Here is a 22,748-nt window from a genome sequence, read left to right on the forward strand (position 1 = left end):
GCCTGCTCCCCCAACCCCTGGGGGGCACAGCCTAGTCCTTAGTCATCAGAGGCTCTCCCAACTTCTTCACCCCATCCTTCCCTCAAACTATTCCTGCTCAGCCCCCATCTAGCATAAGGAAAGCGGGTCGTCAGCCCCATTTGCAGGCCTCACCCGCCAGGCTGCCCAATCTGTCTCCGCTGGAATCTCGGCCCCCGGAGTGCTCTGCCAGTGCCCCTGCAGGCACTGCGGGGAGCAGGCGCCGGGAAGAGACATCTCAGCACCAGAGGCCAGCTTCAGCACAGTTAAACGTTTTTTAATGCAAGAAAAAAAAGTCCGGTCTTCAGTTTGCTTTTCCTTCCCACAGGCAAGTGTGGTTAAGCCACTGCACCGTAAACAGTGAATTCCCATCGAGGACACGGTGTGGGATGGTGGGCCGAGGCTGCAGGTAACATGGCCAGTTCCTGGAGACTCGGGCCCAGCAGAGGCCTAGCGAGCAGCACTAGGAGGGTGGGCCGGGGTCAGAGGTCAGAGTGGAGGAGTCCCTGAGACCCCCGAGGGCGTGCCTGCTGGGAAGCCTGCTCCCCACCCCCCTCCCCGCCACAGTGGCTCTGTGATGATGGCTCCAGGCCCTGGCGGCTGACCACTGGCCGACAGGTATGTCCAGGCCCCCAACAGCCCAGCGGAGGCAAAGCAGAGTGGCCGCTGGCTGGCTCGGGTTTCGAGCTGCTCAGCCTGGGGGCCACTATACTGAGGACATCCACGTGGAGCACCGCCCTCCTTTGCTCAATGGGAGGAAGTCAGGTGGGAGAGGGAAGGGGCTGGGCTGTCCCTGGTCCCTCTGTCTGGGCACCAGGCCCGGGCTGGAGCACCAAGCCACACCAGGTTCGTGAGGACCCACCGCCCACCAAGGGTGGGACAGAGAGGTGTACCAGAATGTCCTAGGAAAGTGAGAGGGTGAAGCAGGAAACACCGCCTCTGGGGTCTCTGGCAGGGTGTGCTCTGCACGCACCCCACATCTAATGGCTCCTGAGTGGAGCTGTCCCCTGGCTGGAGCATGGGGAAGGAGACAAAAATCACAGCTTCTGAACAAGTGGTTGGGAACTTACTGGAAAATTCAGTCAAGTATGAAAGGTGTCACTTTAGAGAACAAAAACTAGCTTATGTATTTCTCTGGAAGATGTTCTCTCACATCCACCCGTCCCCCGGACTCCCCGCAAACAGGCAGCTGGGCCTGGCTCGTGTGACTGTCAAGCCAGGGGACACGAGAGCGAAGGCAGGGCCTGTGGACAGGGGGCCGCTGCGAACGGAAGGAGGAAGGCACAAGAAGAACCAACTGAATCTGAGAGCAGAGGCGGGGACAGGGCCGGGTGGAGAAGGAAGCCACTGGCCGAGCGACTCAGCCTGAAACAGCCGGGACCCGCGTCCCTGTCTACACGCGGACCGCAGCTGCAGGAAGGGCGAGCCAGGCGACTTCCCCGGCAGGAGGTACAGAGGCTGTGCGTGTGTGGGGCTGCTGGCTGGAGGAGGAGGCAAGAAACAACGCTGCCTCTAACGTTATATATTAAAAATATCCATGGTTCTTATGCACAAAATTCCACCGATGACCTACGAGTATCACCCCTGCCTCCCCAGGAGCAGCCTTAAGATAAAGGTGGTGGTTTTCCTTTGCGAGCTGAGGAAACATCGCCGTCTTTATGGTCTTGGGAACTGCTGACCACGCCCCTCCCCTGCAGCCTCTGCCTGGCCGGCCGCTGGGAGTAGGGGTCGCTCACTCGTGCCTCCGCTTGGAGGGCGGGATCAGGTGTGGAGGCAGGTCGGCGGGCAGCTCGTGGCCCTCTAGCTTGACCTTGATGAGGTGGTTGGCCAGGGCGAACTCCTCGTCGTCCAGCAGCCCGTCCCGATCCACGTCGGCCAGCTTCCAGATCTTCCCCAGCACCGTGTTGGGCAGCTTGGACTTCACCATCTCCTTCTTGGCGTTGGCGCCTGTGATCTTGCCATTGACGGGCGACAGTGTGTAGAAGATCTCGTCGTAGGTGGGCTTGTCCTTGCCCACCACCCACTCGACGTCGTCGATGCCCTCGCCAGCCCCCTCGCCGTAGCCGTGCCCGAAGGGCCCGTTCATGGTGCCGTCGAAAGCACCGCCCTTCACGACCTGGGCAGGCATCAGGGACTCCTCTTGGCGCACAATCACCATCAGCCGGGCGATGTCGTTGGCCAGCATGTCGTCCACCGTGTCCAGCAGCTTGGGCTTCAGGGCCTGGAACTTGCTGAAGTCCTGGGTCTGCAGGAGCTCCTGTGGCGGGAGTGGAGGAAGGACAGGGTTGGGTCGGCCCCTCCCGGGCTCTGGCACGGAGGGTGCAGCAAGGGTTCCCGAGCAGAAAGATCTGGCTCCGCGTCACGGCCCCAACCACTTAACATCTTGGCTCCCCCTTCTCTAAGTCGGAGGTAAAAATAGTCCCCTCCGTGCAGGACTGTGGTGAGGATTAACTGGGAGGAGGCTGGGGTGCCTGGCACAGTCCCGCCCTCCCCCTCCCCCTCCGGGTGAGTCACCACATTCCCCTGTGAGGTGTCACGGACTGGGTCAACTTCTCCGATCGGGGTGGGGCGCTGGTGATTAATCGGGCCGCTTCCACATTGGGAGGCCCTGCCCCACGGAGCTGGGGTTCCCTCCAGAACCACCGCCCCAGTGCCCCAGCCGTACCCACTCCCATCCAAGGGGCAGCCGTACCTGCATCTTGCGGAGGCTGGGGAAGTCGCCGGGGGAGATCTGATGCTCCCGCTCAACCTTCTGGTAGATCTCGCCCAGGTTGTTCACCAGCTCTTTCTTTTTGCTCTCTTTACCGAAGACATTGGGCATCTCCTTCTTGAGGGAGCTGATGATGTAGGCATGGACCTGTGAAGACAGAGAAGGGGTGGGTGTCAGGTGCTTCCTGGACACCTTGTTGGGAGCGTGGCCTGCACCTGTGCTGCCCTGCAAAGCTGGATTGTAACCCGGGACAGCTAACCACAGCCGCAGCCCAAAGCCTGTGTTCTTACGATTTCTCGGTACGCACACCCCTCCCCAGTGACTCCTCTGCACATCAGAGACACCGAGCGCATTCCTACCAAGCCGAGCAGAGCCGTGCCATCCTGCTTACACAAGTCTGTGGATGCTGGTGCCATGAACTCCAACACAGCCTGAGTTATATCCCACTTTATCATCCTGACAGCCTCGGGGATGACTAAGGGTTAGGAAAATCCCACAAGGCTTTCCCCAGATGTTTCAGGCTTCACGCAGTACCTTGGGTCGACATCTGCCAATGAACGGTGGCGCATCCTTCCCTCCCCCACAGCGGGCCAGTAACTCTGGCAACCTTGCAAAGGCACAGCCCTCAAACCCCTCTGCCTTGCCAAGCAACATCCTGCCGAGGAGGGCTGCAGCCAGCCAGCCTCACACCCCCTTCTCTCAGACTGCCAGCTCCACCCCCAAAAAAACCTCTCCACTGTCCTGACCTTGTCTGCCGGGGGCTGCGACCTGGCTGAGAACTGCCCCAGGGAAGCAGGTTGGTCACAGAGTCACAGTCACAGCTCTGCCCATCACAGGCCAGCAGAGAGAGCGACTCAGTCCAGGAAAAGGAAACAGTCTCAAAACAGCAGGTGCAGGACAAGATTGGAGAGGCTGGGGCTTTCCAGGCAGGGTGACTCAATGTGCCCAAGGGCCACGCGATTACACACCATCTCTGTAAATGAGCAGGCAGGGCCTGAAATCTGCCCTTTGTTCCGTCCCGGAGGGAGGCTGAGCGATGAGAGCACTGGAAGCCCTGCCGGGAGAGGGGCTGGAGGGGAAGGAGGGGAGCTGTGCTGCCCTGAGGCTGAGCAGAGGCTGGACTGGAAAACAGGAGGCCAGTCTCTCCTCCGCTCACCGCCTCTTCCCCTTCAGCTCAGGACATCGCTTGGCCCTTCGAGGCCAGGAGCCAGGTATGTGGATTTTCTCATGGGCTTCTTTCTCAGAACCAGTTCCACTCATCAGGAAGCTTCCAGAAGTGAGATATCTACAGAAACGTGCAGCCCTGTACCCTCCAGAGCAGGGTGCGGGCATCTTTACTTTGCATACAGGTCACCAGGGGACTGTGTCCAAATGCAGATTATGGTTCAGTAGGGCAGAGGTGGGGCCTCAGAACCTATGCTTCTAGTGAGTTCCAATCTGCTGGTCCTGGAGCACTTTGGGTAACCACGGAGGAGACACAGCCGGGGGTAAAGGATGCAGGGTCGCTTCTCGTTATTCAGGCCAGGGAGCACCCAAAGCTACCTGACTTCAGCCCTCAAGACAGTGTAGGGTGCCCTGGGCCACTGTGTTTGGCCCATGGCAGAGTGCCAGAGCCTCTGGGCTACACAGAAGGGAGCCTCACCATGCGGTACTATTCAAAATCGTGTCCTAAGGGGACGTGCTCTGCTCCTCAGTGTTTGAAGGGCCCACTGGTGGCATTACCCTTCCTTCCCCAGCCCCAGCCACCCCGGGGTCCCGCTGAAGTGCTCGGCCAGGCACTGAGACTCCAAACTCCTGAGCAACTCAGATGCTGTCCACAGGTGCCAGCAGGCCCTGTGCTTCCATGGAAGAGTAGGGATGGTTTGCAAGGCCTCTGGGCCAGAGGCCATCAGCGCTCTCCCTGGGCCTGCAGGTTTGCGCCCCATCTCTCCACTAACTACCTCCTGTCTCGGCCTAAGCATCATCTCCCGCCCGAGACCCCCCAGGCTAGCCCGCCCTCCCAGGACAGCTCATCCCAGGCCGACCCCAAGACAATACCAATAAATCGTACTTTCTTTTTCTTTATGTGCTTTCCCCTGTACGGCTGACAAGTGCTAGGAGGGTGGGGACCTGTCAGTCCCCACTGCGTCCCCAGCACCCAGCACATGCTGCGTGCACTCCAGTGCTCAGCAGACCTGGGGGGAAACTGATGAGCCCTCGAGCAGCAGCCCCACCCACTCTCCACCCCTCAGGCTGCCCCCGGCACAGTGGTACCTTCTTATCTGACGCTTATATGTGCTAAAAAGAATCTCAGGAAAAGGCTGCTCCCACGGGGGCACAAGAGGACGGGTTCAGACAAGGCGTGGCACAGTGCAGCCATGGGTCTGCAGGGCTGGGTCTTGGGCTTCCAATCCCGGGGCCCCGAGTGGCCATCCCAGAGCCCCCTGGGGCTGCGTTCCCAGCCTGGGTTTACCTTGGCCAGCCGCGCCCGCTTGATCAGGTCATTGAGCTTCCTGAGGGCGGCGTTGCGGGGCAGAGACTGGATGTCTTTGAAGAGGTCCTGCTCCTCGGCCTCGAAGAGCTTGCGGTTGTCGGGGATGAGGAGCGGGTGGGACCAGAAGGAGCCGATGTACACCCGGACCACCTCGGGGGTGTTGATGATCTTCCCCAGGGACCACATGAGGGCCCCGTAGACCCGCATCAGCTGCTGGGTCTCGATCTGGTCGGCCTTGTTCAGCACCACGCGGATCTTGTCCTCATGGTTCTTGAGCGCCTTGATGACTTCCGAGAACTCATCGGAGATGTCCAGCTTGTGGGCATCAAAGAGCAGGATGATGCGGTCCACCCGCTCAGCGAACCACTCGAGAACGGCCGCAAAGTCGTAACCTGCGGGAAGAGAAGGGCGAGTTGGGGGCGCCAGGGGCCAGGCGGTCCGACGGCTCTCGTGCCTGACTTGGCCTGGTACTTCTCAGCCTGGGGTCATTTCAATTTCCAGAATGTACTTATGTGGGCAGCCCAGTGCCCTGAGGGCAGGTTCATCAGGCCTCCCCTACTTCCGCACCCACCGCGGTGACACCCTCACCCACGCAGCACCTGGCACGAAGAGGCACTTAACGAATAAATAATGCAAGGGAAGTCACAAAGTCCACGCTCTAAAGTGGGTCGAACTATGGCAAGAGTGAGGAGGAGACCCCAGCAGCACAGCTCAACACCGGGCGGGAAGAACAGGTTTGGGGGCTGTTGGCTGGGTGCCCCTGCACAGCAGCGACAATTAACAGCAGTAAGACGACCTACAGCTGCTGCTTGTCCGGTGCTCTGTGCTGGGCTCCCTGTTCCGCAGGACTCTCATTCATTCCCTACAAGTTACAGCTCGGGGGCCAGACCTGGCTCGCTACCTGTTTTCATAAATAAAGCTTTACTGGAACACAGCCGGCTCATCTGTACTCTCTGGCTGCTTCTGAGCTACAAGAGCAGAGCTCAGTTGTGGCAGAGACCATGAGGCCCCCAAAGCCGAAAAGTTAACACTCTGACCCTTAGAGAAAACGTTTGCTGACCCCTGCTCTACAGGCCTATTAAGTACTGCAAACCACCTCCCCTTTCTAGGTCTTAAACGCTTCTCTAAAATGAAGCGACTGGACTAAGCTCCAGTTCCCAACTCTATTCTGTGCTGTTTCCTGTCAACAATTAAGGCCGTTGGTGAACCTGCCGTCTGCAGCAGGACTGCTGACAGAACTGTCTAGTTTTAGCTCGATTCACGGCCCCCCAGCTTAAAACTGCATTCCCCAGCCTCTCTGCAGCAGAAATGAAGAAGCAAAGAAAAGGTGCACCAGCCCTTTGTCCTCTTCTCCCTTCCCAAGGACTGGAATGCAGGTGTGAGGGCAGGCGCTGGAATAACCACCCTGGGTTCAGGATGGCCTTGGACCATTGTATTTCACACAAACTATCAGATACCTGATTTAAAAGCCCGTGGATTTGTGGGTCTCTGCAGTAGTGGTTTAATTTGTAGCCTATTTTACAATTATGCCACCTCAAAGTGTTTCCACTTCTTGCACTGTCCCCAGAGGAAGAGAAAATTCTGTTTCTCATCTTTTGAGACTACTAAGGAATGGTAGACCATGTGGAAACAATGGCCCAAGAGTCTTTGGGAAGCTTGGGTCCCAGCCCCCAAGCCACCATCTCTCTGGGTGACTCCGGGGAAGTCCCCTTTTTCCTCACCGGCAGGCCACAGGACACCCCCAATGCAGGCTGGCCCTCTTAGGAACCACTGCGTCCTTCCCAGAGCACAGTCATGCCCCTGAGAAGGAGCCAGAGAGCCACTCCTATAGAGAAGAGCCTGGGATGCTGCCCAGAAACAGGCCAAAACCAACCCCCCACCGCCACCAGGCTGGGATTTAGACATGCCTTCTCTAGATGGCAGGAAACAGAAAAGCAGCAGGTAGAGGGCAGACCAAAGAAAAGGACCAAGTGTCAACAAAAGGCCCAGAGTGACTCAAGGAGCCACGGGGAGGGCAGCCCTCACCGCCCCTCTTGTAAGGCGTGGGCTGAGCCATCCCGCCAAGCCTCCGGGGCTGAATGGGAGTCCACAGACAGCCCACGAGGCCACGGCCCCTGGGGGTGGGGAGTACTTTAAGAGAGCCCTGTGGGGCGTGCCTGGGGTGAAGCTGTGCCTGGTTAGGCAAACATTCCAGCCACCCCGTCCCCAGGTTCAAGTGGGCTCCAGAGCTGTCTGCGAACCTGAAGCCGCAGGCTTGCAGGCCTCTCCCTGCACCCAAGCGCTCCGAAACAACACAGGCTCTTAGTAAGGAAGCCCTGGATTTAACTCCCAGCTCCAGCCACTGACTCTGTGACCCCAAATTCTTAACTTCGGAGTTAACACTTTTTCTTCTGTAAAAGTCAAATAATAATTCCTCCTCCCAAGATCACAGGGAGGATTAAATGAGGTGACATGTTCCCAGCACAGGCCCCAGCACCAGAGCGACACCCATGGGTCGGGCAGGCCCAGGATGGGGAGAAGAGGCAGGGCCCCCTGGAACGAGGGCTGAGGGGCTGGGGCTGCATCACTGATCAGAAACTAAGGTGACAAATGATCAGCCTGGCTCTGAGGCTAGAGGCCAGTGTTGTCCTCATGGCAAGACACCGAACCTCAAGGAAAACCCCGAATGCACGGCTTCTGTGGACCTAGCTTGCGGCCTCTCCAGGGCAACCTGTTCCTGCCGCAGCACAGGGGGAAACAGCCTGCTTTTTAAAAAATATTTATTTATTTTTGGCTGCATTGGGTCTTCGTTGCTGTGCGCGGGCTTTCTCTAGTTGTGGCAAGCGGGGGCTACTCTTCCTTGCTGTGCCTTGTCTTGTTGCAGAGCACGGGCTCTAAGCGCGTGGGCTTCAGTAGTTGTGGCACATGGGCCTAGTTGCTCCGCAGCACGTGGGATCTTCCCAGGGCTCGAACCCATGTCCCCTGCATTGACAGGCGGATTCTTAACCACTGCGCCACCAGGGAAGTCCCTAGCTTCTTAACAGCATAGCAGTGGAGTTGGTGGCAGCAAAGCCCCTGTGAACCTGAACTTGAGCCTGGGCAGGGGAGCCATCAGTCTTCCAGAGGCCCATGCAGACAAGGGAAACGGCCGGGCTACCAGATTCCCCACACTCAGAGGACGTGGGAAGGCAAGGAGCAAGAGCCAGGTTACTCCGATGCCCGCCACCAGCCACCACCAGGCTGCTGGTTCCAAAGTACAAGGTCCCTACGTCCCTGGACACAAGGAGCAGGCCGAGGGACACGGGCAGGGAGCAGGGCCAGCCCGGCCTCGCCGCCACCGCCTTTTATGGCCGGCTCTGGGAACGGCAGCTCTGGGAACAGCAGGTCAGCGCTGAAAAAATGATGACTCAGGAATGAACCGCTGCTCTCAGCAACAATGAGGCTCAACTTCTCCCCTCGTCAGACTGTTTGTCCTCAGACCACCGCAAGTTCAAACCGCAGATTCACACAGCAGGGGAGGCGGCAATGCTGAAACCGAGGGACTGGGAACAGGGGCGCCCTGATGGGCTGGGCTCGAGGCCAAGTTAGCTTTGGCCAGGGAGTGAGGACTGCATGCAGGGAGCCGAGGTCACCCCCTGACTCCACCCAGTGTGGCCTCACTCCTCCCATCCCCCAGTGGCGGCGGGAGGGGGGTGCATATGATGGGGGGAGAGGAGGGGGAGGGGGAGGAGGAGAGAGAGGAGGAGCCTATGAATAAGGTACCGGGTCCACGAGCCCCCAGCCAGAGCGAGCGCCCCGCACGGCTCTGCCTGCAAACCCAGTTACTCACCAACACCTCAAGTTGGAGCCAACAGAGCTAAGCCCATTTTTTTGTAGGTGAATGAAATTTCCTGTTTATATGGAAAGTGCTCACACTTTTGGTGAGAGAGAGCCGGTGGCTGGCCAAGCATGCCCACAGGTCATGCAGAGGGTCACAAGGCTGAGGCTCGTGCGATGTCATCACAGGTGGAGGACCACGTCCTACCACATGGCCGCAGCCTCCCCAGGCCCACGTGACACCCCTCAGCCCGCCGACCCCTCACTCAGCCCGCGTGTCTCCACAGGCAGCAAGGGCTGGACTGACCCACACCTGCAGCGCCGAGAGAGCATCGACCGAGTCCCCACACTGGCCAGGCAGCCCAGCGGCCACCATCAGCCTGGGGCTCGGCGGCAGGTGACGAGTGCAGGGACCAGGGACACATCCAGAGAGGAGCATCCCGCCCCCAGCACTGCCCCAAGCACTGGGCCTTCAGGCTCTGGGCCAACCTAGAGGTTGGCCTCGGCGGCGGGACCAGGCATCAGACATCACCTAATGCACGGCAACTCCTCGGCAGAAGCAGGAGGGCACGGGCGCCCGGTGACGAGGACACCACGGCCACGCACCAGGTGTGAACACAACGCTGCAGCTGCATCCACCTCAGGAGGGGCAGTTGTGAGGTGCGGACACCCACAAAGGACACAGACAACACAGCCGGAGGGGGCTAACTGCAAAGAAAGGGCTGACCCTGCGATGGGAGTAAAAGCCAGCACTGATAAGAGATAAGCTCTGGCTCGGAGAGTTCTGGGACCTTGAAGACATTATGAAATGATGAAATAAGCCAGTCACAGGGGGTGATTCCACTGGTATGACGTGGAATCCAGAGACAGAAAGTAGAACGGTGGGGGCCAGGGGCTGCGGAGGGGGAGAGGAGTTGTAGCTTAATGGGGACAGAGTTTCAGTTTGAGAAGAGAAAAAAAGTTCTGGAGGTGATGGTGGTGATGTTTGTACAACAGTAAGAATGTACTTAATGCCACTGAACCGTGCACTTAAAGATGGTTAAAATGGGGCTTCCCTGGTGGCGCAGTGGTTGAGAGTCCGCCTGCCGATGCAGGGGACGCGGGTTCGTGCCCCAGTCTGGGGGGATCCCACGTGCCGCGGAGCGGCTGGGCCCGTGAGCCATGGCTGCTGAGCCTGCGCGTCCGGAGCCTGTGCTCCACAACGGGAGAGGCCACAGTAGTGAGAGGCCTGTGTACCACCAAAAAAAATGTTAAAATGGTAAATCTTACGTTATGCATATTTTACATGGGCTGTGTAGACGGGAGGCCCAAGCCTGCCTCTCACCTTGGCTCTGTTCCCACCAAGCCTCCTGCAGGGCCCGGGTGCTCCAGGGGTCCTGCCTCTGCAGTGCTGGCTGCCCTCCTCACCGGGTCTGCCTTCCCACCCTCCGACACCGAGGTGAAGGGGGAGCAGTTGTGATGTGTCCTCGCCCTAGCCCAGCACCCTCCAAACACAGGTAGTTGCGGTAGCTGGGGGAAACGCTGCTTCAGACATTCCAGAAGTTTCTAGAGTGCAAACAATAGAGGGTTTGTCTCCAATCGACTTTTGTTTCCTGCCATTCAACCTGCGTGGGCCTCCGTGTTTCTTGCCACGGCTCCCATCACCACGCTTAACCCGTGCCGGGGCCGGGAGGAAGGGGTGCAGGAGCACAAGAGAGATTAAAGAGCTAAGAATCTACACCGTGAGGACTTGTTCTGAGCTTCCTTAAGCTAAAGTTCTTAAGGGAAGGACCCTTCCAGCGGCACAGAGGTTGGGAAAAAGGGGCCTCCCACGTCTAGGCATTTACCCGAGAGAAACTGAGAAATTGGGACTTTCCTGGCGGTCCAGTGGTTAAGACTCCGCACTTTCAGTGCGGGGGAGAGGGTTCAAGCCTTGGTCAGGGAACTAAGGTCCCACATGCCACGAGGCGCGGCCAAAAAAAAAAAAAAAGAAGAAAAAGAAACAAATTAAATTTGTACTCTACACGAATGTTTATAGCAGCTTTATTCAAAACTGCCCCAAACTGGAAACCCAGATGCCTCTCAATAGGAGAATGGATGACAAGTTATGGTACGTCCGTATCACAGGGTACAACAGCTACAAAAAGGAAAGAACTGCACACTCTCAAAGAAAAGATGAACCTCAAGAGCACATGCTAAGTGCAAGACAGACACAAAACGCTTCACACTGTCTGATTCCATTTCTGACATTCTGGAAAGGCACAACTTTAGGGGCAAAGATCAGTGGTTGCCTGATGAGGGACTACAAAGGGGTGAAGGGGACTTCCTGGGGTGATGGAAACTTTGTATCTTGGTTGTCATGGTGGTTACACGACTGGTGCATTGGGTGAATTTTACCGTATATAACACAGATCTCAATAAATCTGGCCTAGAAATCAGCAACAAAGGACAGGGTGGTGGGGGGCAGCGGCAGGGGAGACCAGGGGGAAGGGCAGAAGGACTCTGGAATCAGGCCTGAACCTTCTACTCTCCGAGCCTCTGTTTCTTCAACTGCAACGTGAAGACAGCAGGTTTCCGCTGTGTGAGCGAGTGAGCGCCTGGCCCACTGTAAGCGCTTTGTAAACGTTTGCGGTCCTTTACTCACAGGATTTGTATTTGGGCCCAAGAAGCTCAGATTCCGATGGGTGTGTAGGCAACGACGGCTTCTAACGCGTGAAGAATGCCTCGTACCCCAAATATAAACCGAGCGTTTGCAGGCGCTCAGGCAGCTGCCAGGGAACAGGTGGGGCGCCAGCAGGGGCTGGTCCAACCCCCCGCGGGCAGAGTGGCCAAAAGCTGGACAGGGGCAGTGGGGGGGCTGGTGGGGAGGCGCCGAGAGGAACGCCCTGAGGAGGGTAGCTGTGCGGAGGCTGGGCCCCCACCAGAGGAGGTCCTGGAGTCTGAAGGGAAAGCCCTGCTGAGTCAACGCTTCCCCCTCTTCCAGCCTCCACGAGCTGTTATTCAGAGAAAGGTCTTCCTCATCGAAGTCTGAGAATCGCTGGGTTTTTCAGTGTACTTTTATTCAGCTGACATTTGTTGGACACTGAACTGGGCAGCGGGCACTAGGGTAGGAGATTAACACACGTAAATTCGTGCAATCGTTGACAAGGACCAAGAGGCTGGTACTGCTACTCCTGTTCTATTGATGCAGCTCCCAGGGGTGCAGCAACTCCCTAGGGCCCCCAGCTCCTAAGTACTGATCTGGGACTCGAGCCTCTGTCGTCATCTGTGCTGAGGGTGCTGGGAACCCAGGAGGGACGCAGGGCTCAGCCTCGTGCTCGGCCTTGCACAAAGCTTTCGAGGCAGCCTCATGGAGCCATTCTCTGGGGTGCAGAAAACCCTCGTGAAACGCTGGCAGGGAGGGCTTTTAGGGCTGGGGCATCTCAGGAGGTGGTCAGCAGGAAGGGACACCTGTGGGTCAGAGGGCTCCAGGTTTGGGCCAGGGAGCCCCTACCCGACTGTTAAGCCAGATGGCTCCTGAGCTCGGATGGAGCCTGGGATCCAGGGATAGTCAGCAGCGGGGACGACCCAGGGGAACGGCCAGCCATAGCCAGGGCTCCTAAGGTCTGTCCATGGATGGCTGGGGGCGCAGGGGTGGGAATTTCCAGCTGGAGGCAGATAATAGGGAGAAAAAAAGCAGGTCTCAGCACTGCTGTTCAAAGCCCTGCACCTCAGGCCCATTTCTGGACTGGGAGTCTGATCTCGGGCAGGGAGAGAAGCAGTGTGGCCTCTGGGCATTCCGGGAGAGCTGAGCCCGGCACAGCACCGGCCTGGCAGGGCTAAGGGCTCTTCCGAGCCAAGCTCTCGGAGCTCCTCAGCCCAGAGCACCGGTCTGCAGCACACTGCGGCGTGAGCACGGACTCTGCTGGGTTCAAATCCCAGCACCAACTCGTGCTAGCCTATGTCCTCTTGGGCTACTTAACTTTGCTAAGCCTCCGTTTCCTCATCTGAAGAGGAGCAGCTTCCTCACAGATGCAGCTGCTGCGATAAGCGAGTGGGGCTGGTTCCCATGGCAGAGGCCAGCAGAGAGCCAGGCATGAGGCTGGCCGGGCTCCGTCTCCTAGTCCAAGCTGAAACAACTCGACCTTGCTGACTCGACTCCCAGGGGGCAAAATGAGGCCCAGAAGTTACAGCTCAGCTCACAGCCTCGCAGTGACAATGGCGGGGGGGCTCTGGCCAGGCCCCTGCCCCCGGGCTGAAGCTTCCATCAAAGAGCCTCCGGCCGCTGCCCACAGAGGACCCACATGGGAAGACCTGCTCCCTCCCAGGTCCTGCCACGACTGGGCCGGCGGCCAGCAGCCTGGGAGCCCAAGGCACCGGCTCCGCCGGGCCCCAGTTGCCCTCTGGGATGCCCTTTATCAGTCACACGGGCAGCATCCAAGAACGAACACTGTCCCCGCAGGTCACCTTTCTCTGCTGACACAAGAGAACTTTATCTTTAAAGGCACTCAGGAGATGAGCACAACGGGCAGGCGCGGCCCAAGACCCCACAGAGGCTCCTGCTCTTCCCTGGAGCAGTTCTCAGGGGTCTCTTGCAGAGCCTTGGGTGTATCCCGACTGCTTTGTGCCTGCTCAGGCCTTACCTTATCTTTCCACACAGTATTTCCTGCACACATTAGGCACCATGGGGAAAGGGGAAAAAGTCAGGAGGGGCTAGGCAGAGAGGGTGGGAACTGGAAGTGAATGTAATTAGTGACACTAACGTCTACGCAGCCTCCAGAAGGATGCTCTGCTTCCAGGGAATGAGGTCGACAGACCGCAGAAATGCGTGCCGCCTGCCCAGGACACACATTTTCTGTTGGCCCAATCTTTTTGAGAGGGAAACACCTGCCTTCCACACCGTCAGCAAAGGGAGCAGAGAGGTGGCCGCCAGGGAGCCTGGAACACATTGTCCTACTCTGACTTCCTCTGCCAGGTGACATGGGACCTTTGCAATGACAGATGAATGGGGTCTCCAAGAAGGAGAGACCTACCCCTTCTGTGTCCACCTGGAGAACACCACCCCAGAGGCCACACCCAGCACGTCTAAGAGGTACTGCCCCATGGTCTTTCTTCTCCACTGATAAAACGCTGACTCCAAACACATCCCACGGTAAATCCCAACTTGGTAGCTGTTAGTAGAATACTTTAAACCAAGACCTCTAGGGTTATGGAAGGAAAGATCTCTATTGCACAGGAGGAAAGCCCTCCTCCAATGAGAGTGATGCACTTGTCTTTAAGCCAACCTCCTTCCTCCTGCCCATGATGGGTGGGGGAAGGTCCCTGGCTGCCAGGGACCCAGAGGGGCCACACTGTAAGGGAGCAGGGTTGCGGGGGAACACAGGCAGTCTCCTGCTGGCTTCCTCCTCCAAGTATCTGCCATCTACATGGGTAACTTGCGGGCCAGGACTGTCTGGTCCCCACCAGTGAGATGCACCCTGCGCCTGACTGGACAGCACGCTGAGGCACTGCTCTGCTGCCTGTCCCACAGAGAGCAAGTTTGGACACCACTGCCTGTCTTTCTACTAATGCGGTAAGGAAGCAGAGGGAAGGGGAGGCAGGGGAGGGAAACACCCCAGCAGGCAGGGCCAGGATACTCTTTGCAGCAAGACAGCGTTAGACACTCCCAACTCCTCAGTCTGCTGAGACTAAGGCCCCAGGCTGAAGTGTCAAAGACAGCCCAGCAGGAGAACTTCACAGCACTCGTGGAAAACTGCTGTTTCTGAGTTCAACAGGGGCCATAAGGACCCTAAGGCTTTCCCTCAAGTACCTTTATTTATTTATTTATTTTTAAAATTTATTTTTGGCTGCGTTGGGTCTTCGTTGCTGCGCACGGGCTTTCTCCAGTTGCAGCGAGCGGGGGCTACTCTTCGTGGCGGTGCGTGGGCTTCTCATTGCGGTGTCTTCTCTTGTGTGGAGCACGGGCTATAGGCGCACGGGTTTCAGTAGTTGTGGTGCACGGGCTCTGTAGTTGTGGCTCGTGGGCTCTAGAACACAGGCTCAGTAGTCATGGTGCACAGGCTTAGATGCTCCGTGGCTTGTGGGATCTTCCCGGGCCAGGGCTCGAACCCGTGTCCCCTGCATTGGCAGGCGGATTCTTAACCACTGCACCACCAGGGAAGACCTCCCTCAAACACCTTAACTGCCAGCTCTGAAGGATATAAGGAGTGTGGCATTTGGGGGAGGATAAGCCTCTTTTTATGAGCTATTATTGTCCCTTATCCAAAGATGCGTTCACATCAACTGACCTATCTGATCTGATAGCTCCCAGTTGGGAGAACTCCTCCCCAGCGTATTCCCCCAGGTCATTAAAGACATAACTCTACAGAGCCTCAAAGAAAGTCCCTCCAGGATAGCTCAATCCTGGAGGTAGATGGAGAATAAATTCCCTTTTGTGGGTCTTTCTCTTTAAGAGTAACTAATTCAGGGACTTCCCTTGTGGCGCAGTGGGTAAGAATCCGCCTGCCAATGCAGGGGACATGGGTTCGATCCCTGGTCCGGGAAGATCCCACATGCCGTGGAGCAACTAAGCCCGTGCGCCACAAATACTGAGCCCACGTGCCACAACTACTGAAGCCCATGCACCTAGAGCCCACGCTCCACAACAAGAGGAGCCACCGCAAAGAGAAGCCCGCGCACCGCAACGAAGGGTAGCCCCCGCCTGCCGCAACTAGAGAAAGCCTGCGCGCAGCAATGAAGACCCAATGCATCCAAAAATAAATAAACAAAATAAACAAATTTATTAAAAAAAAAGAGTAACTTGTTCAGATTTTCTAGCCTTGCTCTGGCAAATGACAAGGCAAAAGCCTTGTTTATCAGGCATTTTCTTAAAACCAGGTTAGAACAATAACAGCAGTAAGAAAGAAAAAAACTGGCCCTTGCTTCCCCTAGAAGTGTCATTATCATCGGGGCGGAGAACATAAAAGTTTAAACCAGATTGAGAGACAGAGAGCAGTTTCAGTATACTCTGATGCAATCCCCTATTGGCAGGGGCCCACAAGCCGGGGGAAAAAAAGAGAAGCAGGGTTTCTCAGCACTGAAAATGGGGCCCCCACCCGCTCACAGCCTCAGCAGAGACACACTGCCTCCCAAATCTCAGGCTGCTGGCTTCAACTGCAAAGCTCACTAATGCTGGGCGGCCCGGAGGGAAAGGGGGTACAGGAGAGATTTGCAAGTTAATGATAAACAAATCTGGCCACTTGTCCTCAACCCCCTCTGAGTCTGATCTTGTTTCATTTTTACATTTGCAGCTGCAGGCTCCACTCTTAGCCGGCCCCCATGCTCCTCCCAGAGAGCATTCAGGCGCGAGGCTCCCCTTCCTTCTACAAAAAGGGGCAGCGGCAGAAATATAACCCAGTTCAGGTGCATCCTGAACCAGATCTTTAGAAAAGCTTGGCACACTCAAGACAGGAGTTTACACAACTAGAATGGGCCTGATGCACTAATACTCCGCATGAAAACCTTACGCCACGCGCTGCACCCAGGGAGGCTACTGATGACCAACATTTAAGCAAATTTAAACACATTTCCAAGGCCCAACATGTTTAACAAATTCCTGCTAGCTTCTCCTTTTGGCTGTGGCTCTTTCAAGTCAAACTGTTCTCTCACAGTCCTGCTGGACCCACTAGGAATGTATACAGCTCTGGGAGGCAAAGCTTTTAAACACCAGCTAAGGTGAGTGAGCCCCAGGGGAGCCAGGGGCTCATTCAGAACAGCAATGCTGGCTGAGGTATCTGGAGCCCAGACACGGAGCAATCTCCTGGGACCTCACGGCCAGCCAGGATCCTGCCTTCCTTTCCAGAAGGCCCCAGGGGCTGGGAAGCTTGAAAACCACATAAAACTGGCTGTTGTCTCACCCTGACGGCTCTTGTAACCTCAGCAAAGGGAACCAAGGAAAAAGCAAGCTCCGGCCCCCGCTGGGCTCGGCGTACCATGCAGATACAAGGTTGATGTAAAATGGGTTCTCACTTGGGCTGGGAGAGACTTGGGCAGCATTTGGTCCATGTCACAGACGTCAGATGGAAGTCGTCTGACTACACCAGGTGCCCTGGGCTGTGTCAGAGCCTGTTTACCTCTGCTGATGCGCTGTTTCTCTCCAGACAGGATCCCGGGAGTGTCGATGATGCTTATGCTGTCCAAGACCGGGTTGGGCAGCTGGGCGCACATGAACCTGCACGAGAGCAAGAGCCCAGAAGAGAGATGTCAAGACTCGGGTATCACTGCTCGAGATGGGACAGCAGTGATTTCTGTACTCCTTCGTCTCCACCTCTGGCTTCCTTTCCAGAAGAAAGGAACGGAAAGGAGGTTTTCTATTGTCTTAAGTTTCCAGGAGTGGGAATTCCCTGCGGTCCAGTGGTTAGGATTCTGCACTTCCACTGCAGGGGGCACGGGTTCCATCCCTGGTCAGGGAACTAAGATCCCGCAAGCCACAAGGCCAAAAAAAAAAAAAAAGTTTCCAGGGGTGACCAGCAAATTGCACATATTGTCTTAACTGGGAATCCAACCAGCAGGCTCCAACTGACCCACATCAACACTTCCCTCCCTTAGCTTTTCTCCCAGAGCTCGAGAATTCAGCTTTCAAGTTGCTGACATGTTAGTGAAAACGGCACAAGCCTAGGGTCACCATTCAATTCCAGAAGGAATAGAGAAGAGTGACAACTGAGACCTTGGAATTCCATACTAAAATTTTCAACCGCTTGGCTAAATTTCCACGCTGCAAGAGATGGTCCTGTCCTACTGCTGCTGGGGCCAGCCCTCGCTTCAACCCAGCTGCTCAGGTGAAGGGACTGCAGTGGGCAGCCGCTGACAGCCAGGGGACCACGCAGGCTGGTACATGGTGGGGCAGGGAAATACAGACACCATTCTCTCAACGTCAAGGCAGAAGGAGGAAAAACAGAGAGGCTGGCAACTCACGGACCACGGCTCAGCTGTGTGTGCCTGAGTTCCCACTGAGTTTAGAACAGCCCAGAACAACAAGGGCTGTCCCAACCGATAGCAGAGATTCTTGACTGGACACATAAAAGGCTCCTTTAAAAACTTCTCTGTAAAAGGTATTGTGAGCAGAGAAAATACTGACCCATTGTCTAGGAATCTGCCATGATTAGCTTCCCCTTTTGGTCCCACACCACAAGTGACCCGTGGCCCAGAGGCGGGGGCAGCTGGCCAGGGTGAGAGGTACTGCCTGCAAGCACAACAGAGCAAAAGCAGCTGACCCGCAGGATGAAGAAACCTTGGACCTCATCCTCACCGTGCCAGCAGCAGAGCACACGTGCTGTAAAGAACTGCACGACCTGGGGCTCCTGCTGGGGAAGGAGTCAGTGGAGAGAAAACCAAAACAAGACGACTTGGCTCCGAGAAGCAACATACATGAAAATGCCTTGTGAAGGGCCTTGTAAGTTAACATCTCTGCAGATCGGGCGCTCTGCAAAGCCCGGGGAGTGAGGCCGAAAATACGAGAGGGAGCAGGCAGTACAGATGCATCCTATCCTGTTTCCTCACCAACAAGGACGCAGAGATTTCATCTTGAGCTACAAGTTACCAGTTACGCAATGAGTTTACGCAGGATACTCTTAGGATACCGTGGTTGCGCCCTGCCTCCTGCTCTCTCTGATTTTAGCCTTAGAGCAGCCACTTAGGGGGAAGAGGCCGGAAAGTCCAGTCCATGATTCAATGAGTCTCTTTAAGAGTGCGAGAGAGGCTGTGTCAGCCACTGAAAAGCCCCCTTTGTGCGCCCCGGCGGGCTGGGCGGCGCTGGTGTACTACACGGGCTGACACAGCTGGGGGCCTCAGCTCCAGCGCAAACCCACACCCCACCCCTTGGCTGACGAGGCCCCTTCCGGCAGGGCCATTCGTTACCAGTGTTCTGGGACCCTCTGGAGATGAAGTGGGGCAGAAGGAAATACAAGTGCGGCTCTCGGACCCTGTGGCACTGGCATCATCAGGGTGCCTCTCTTCGACCCGGCACCCCCGAAATGCTCTTTTTTTCAGGGAGAAGCAGCAGGAGGTGGTAGCTGGCTGCACAAAGGCAGACAGTTGGCACTGCATTCACCGGCTCGTGAACTCGACAAATCAGCGAGGCTCCGAGAGCCGCCGTTTCCTGAATGAGGTAGGGGTTGCCTAGCTGATGTCTAAGACCCCTCCCAGCTCTGAAACTTTAGGTCTCTAAATTCAGAAAACAGGTCATATGCCCATTTCTCCTTACAAAAAAGGTCACCTCTCACAATCAAAAGTGGACCCCTAAGGACAGCAGGAGATGCAGCTCCTTCCTTCAAGCTTCCCAAATTTCTCCAGGAAAGCAGACCTAATAATGCTTGGAATTCCCAGCACAGCAGCCAGACTTTCCACTGGACCGTATGGCCTCCACCAGCTGACAGCCAGCCAATCGCCTACCTACAGGCACAACGATTCTCAAACCCCAGTATCCCCTGAGGCGGGCTCCTGGCTAGGAGAGCCCTGCCTCTTCAGGAGTCTCACCCAAAGGGCTTTACTCTGGCCCTGACTCACAAACGCCATCAGCCGTGAAACAGGAAGACAGGTTTAAATGCCTGAGAGAGGCAAAAAGACAACAGAAGACTGCCTGTCTTCTCCGTTAAAGGTCAACTCTGCGCACAGAGGCAGGCCTGGTCACTGGCCTGGATCGAGGGCACGCTGGTCTACCCTGTGCGGCTGGACAGTGTCTGGAAAGGAATGTGATCATACAGGGCGGAGACCTTCTGGAAGGCAAGAGTCAAGGATTCTTTCCTAGGCTCTTCCCCAGACGAGACTTTGAAAGGCATGTGGAGTCACTCCTTGAATGGGGTTTGGCACAAATGACAAATTTGTGAAGTCCTTTGGTATGTCCCCTGGGGGTAGGGGGAGGGATTTTAGAATCCCCATTGAGCAGGACCTTGGAGTTCCTTTAGAGAAAAGTGAACTTGGCTGTAGCACTCCTGAGAGAGGAGGCCAATGCATTTCATTCATAGCATCGTGAAGGTTAGAACCTCGGAGAATTACCCTCATCAGGGTTTTACCCATTTAACTGGGGAAACTGAGGCCCCAGTAGGTTAGGGAACATACTAGTGGGTCTAAGCAGCCGGAATCCCATTCCAGGGCTCCAGGGCCCACCGCCTGGCAGCACAGACCCTTACCCCTGAACCCCCTAAAGCAGCACGGGACCTTCAGACTGCCCCTGGGAGAAGTGCTGGTCCTCGCCCTGTCTGCTGCTTCTGCAGGCCGCCCCAAACTCAGCAGGCCACAGCAGATCCTCTCCCACCGGTCCCTGGGGAGGCACAGCACAGCACACCAGCAAAGGGAATGGCTAAAAGTTTCACCGTAGTTTTCCGTGACACTTAAGAAACAGACCCGTGAAGGGAGGGGTGAAGGGGTTGGTTTGAATGAATTAGGTGCGTCCAGGGGTAGTGAGTAGTAGTGAGTCTGGGATCTGCCAGGGGGGTTGGGAGTTAAACCGATAACCTGGAAAATTCTGGGGTGGGGGGGAGGAGGTGACAGAGCCAGTGGAGCCGGCGACGCGCACTCGCAGACCCCCTCGTAAGGGTTTTCTATGGGAAGCGGCAGAGGACCCAGTCTCAGGGAGTGGTCGCTAAGGGTCTCGCGGGGGCCTCGGAGACAAAGAACAGCGGGGGCGGCGGTCACAGGACGGTCGGGACCCCGGCCACTCCCTCTGCCCCCCGGGTCAAAGGGTGGGTACCTGTTGAGGAAGGCGTTGCCGAAGGCGTTGAGCTTGCGGAAAGGGCGCCGCGGGTCGACGACGAGCGCGTTGCCCGGCACCACGCCCTCGGTGGGGCCATGCATGACCGCGATAAAGGAGTCGGTGGTGGGCTCGGGCCCGATGCGCATCCCGGGGAAGTCCTGCTCGATCAGGTGCCGGATGAAGGTGGTCTTGCCTGTGCTGTACTGGCCCACGAGGAGCACCATAGGCTTGTTGTCGAAGTCAGCGTCCTCCAGCGCGGGCGAGTGGAACTCGTGGAAGCGGTAGTGCTCCTCCAGGGGCAACAGCTTCTGCGCGTATAGTTGCCGCAACCCCTCGGCCACCGTCTGGAAGAGCTCCGGCTCCTTCTTGCGGCGGGCATCCTTGCTGACCCAGCTGAACATGCTGCCGGAGGCCGGGCTGGCTGCTGCAGGGCAGAGCGGCGGCTGAGAGCCGGGCGAGGGCGAGGAGCCGAAACTGGGCCGGGCCTGCCGGCTGAGGAGCGGCGGGGCAGGGGGCGGGAAGCGGCCCGCACTGCGCAGGCGTACGGCACGGCCCACAGAGCACCCTCTGCGCAGTGGAGCGCGCGCCTCGCCCTGCTCCCTTTATAAGGCCGGGCCGCGCGATCGGGCGCGTGCACCGCAGCCACGCGGGGCCGCGGGGAGTTGGGAAGGGGTGAAGGAGGAGCCCCGCCCACGCGCTCTGCGCCACGTCTTCCCCTCCCCCACCTCCTATTTGCCGATTCCAAATCTCGCGAGCGCCGGTTGTTCCGCTTGCCCCGGCCCGGGTGCCGTGGCAACCGCACCTGTTTCGCCCCGCCCCTTGTGGGACGGCTCGCGGGAGTGCTGCGGCTGGGAAGGCTGGAAGCGGGAGTCCGGAGCGAGGAGGTCCCAGTGTCTGCGCGCCTTCCATACCCGGCGAGACCCCCAGTTAGACACCCCAGTACCCTGAATACGCGCCCCACCTGCAGTTCCCCCAAGAACGGTCCTCCTCCTCCCACTCGCTCAGAATCCCCAGCGCCTCCTGTCTGCACCGCCCTTCCTTGCCTCCTCCTCTCGGCCCTGCTTCTCTGACACTCCCTCTCATCCCCTCATCTTTTATCTGCTTTGGGAGAGGGAGAGACAGGAATGAAGTAGTGGAGGAAGCTGAGGGAGTAGAACATCCAAGGCGGGGTGGTGATTGGGGAAAGAAAAATGGGAAGGGAGGAGGCCGATGGGGAAAGACCAACCAGCAGCAAGAGGCCTGAGCTCCCCTCCAGCCAAGAATTGGGAGATGGACACTAGCAGTGGAGGACACATATGACATATAATATGTGGGGGAAAAGAGATGGCCTCCCTAAAGAGGCTGCATCTGGCGGGGGGATGTGAAGAGGAAGCCGAGGCCCTCCAGCACTTGAGTTTTGAGGAAGTGAAATCGGAAATTCCCTATGTGGGGTGGAGGGGAAACGTGGGGCAACAGTGAAATCTTGTGGGAACTTAGGGGGAATTAAAAAACCCAAATACTTCCGCTTTCCTCTCTGGGTCACCACCAGTTACCATGCTTTACTCTGACCTGTTCCTCCTGCCCTTAACCAGTTCCTGGCTGTTCCATTAGGCTCATTCCCCCACCATCATCCCCGGCCACATGTAGGCCCCCTTGGCTGTCCAGGCTGGTGAGACTCTTCAGTGGGTGATGTCAAAGCTTTGGAGACTGGGATTGTTATGTAACCAGTATCAGGACACCAAAGTGCCAGGGGTGGGGTGGGGGGATGCTCATGGACAGATCTAAGGTGCACCTGGGAACTTGGAGGCCTCATGTCCAACTTTCTAGCTTCTGGGAAATGTGGGAGCCTTGAGGGCTGGGTGCCTGTTATCAGGGAAGAAAGCAGGCTGGTAGTCTAAGAGGACAGAGGCAGGAACTCAAAACAGAATAAGCAGAATATTAGGGGAGCTGAGTCAAGAGGAGGCGAGATGAGAGTTTTGTTGCTGTTGTTTTAATATTTTTTTGGCCGTGCCACGCAGCATATGGGATCTTAGTTCCTGGACCAGGGATCGAACCTGCGGCCCCTGCAGTGAAAGCATGGAGTCTTA

At 57.0% G+C, this 22,748-nt stretch overlaps 1 protein-coding gene across 1 annotated transcript; it reads right to left on the reverse strand.

Annotated features, from left to right (window-relative positions):
- Positions 1 to 280: 280 nt before the first annotated feature.
- On the reverse strand, positions 281 to 21,334 carry EHD1 (EH domain containing 1). Its single transcript, XM_060019198.1, has 5 exons — positions 20,680 to 21,334; positions 17,066 to 17,163; positions 5,181 to 5,593; positions 2,711 to 2,875; positions 281 to 2,275 (listed from the first exon to the last, which is right to left on the reverse strand). The coding sequence occupies exons 1-5, from the start codon at positions 21,081 to 21,083 to the stop codon at positions 1,751 to 1,753; spliced, it is 1,605 nt and encodes a 534-aa protein (XP_059875181.1). The 5' UTR covers positions 21,084 to 21,334; the 3' UTR covers positions 281 to 1,750.
- Between the last annotated feature and the right edge of the window lie 1,414 nt (positions 21,335 to 22,748).

This window comes from Delphinus delphis, chromosome 8 (genome assembly GCF_949987515.2).
Source record: "Delphinus delphis chromosome 8, mDelDel1.2, whole genome shotgun sequence".
Lineage (NCBI taxonomy): Eukaryota > Metazoa > Chordata > Mammalia > Artiodactyla > Delphinidae > Delphinus > Delphinus delphis.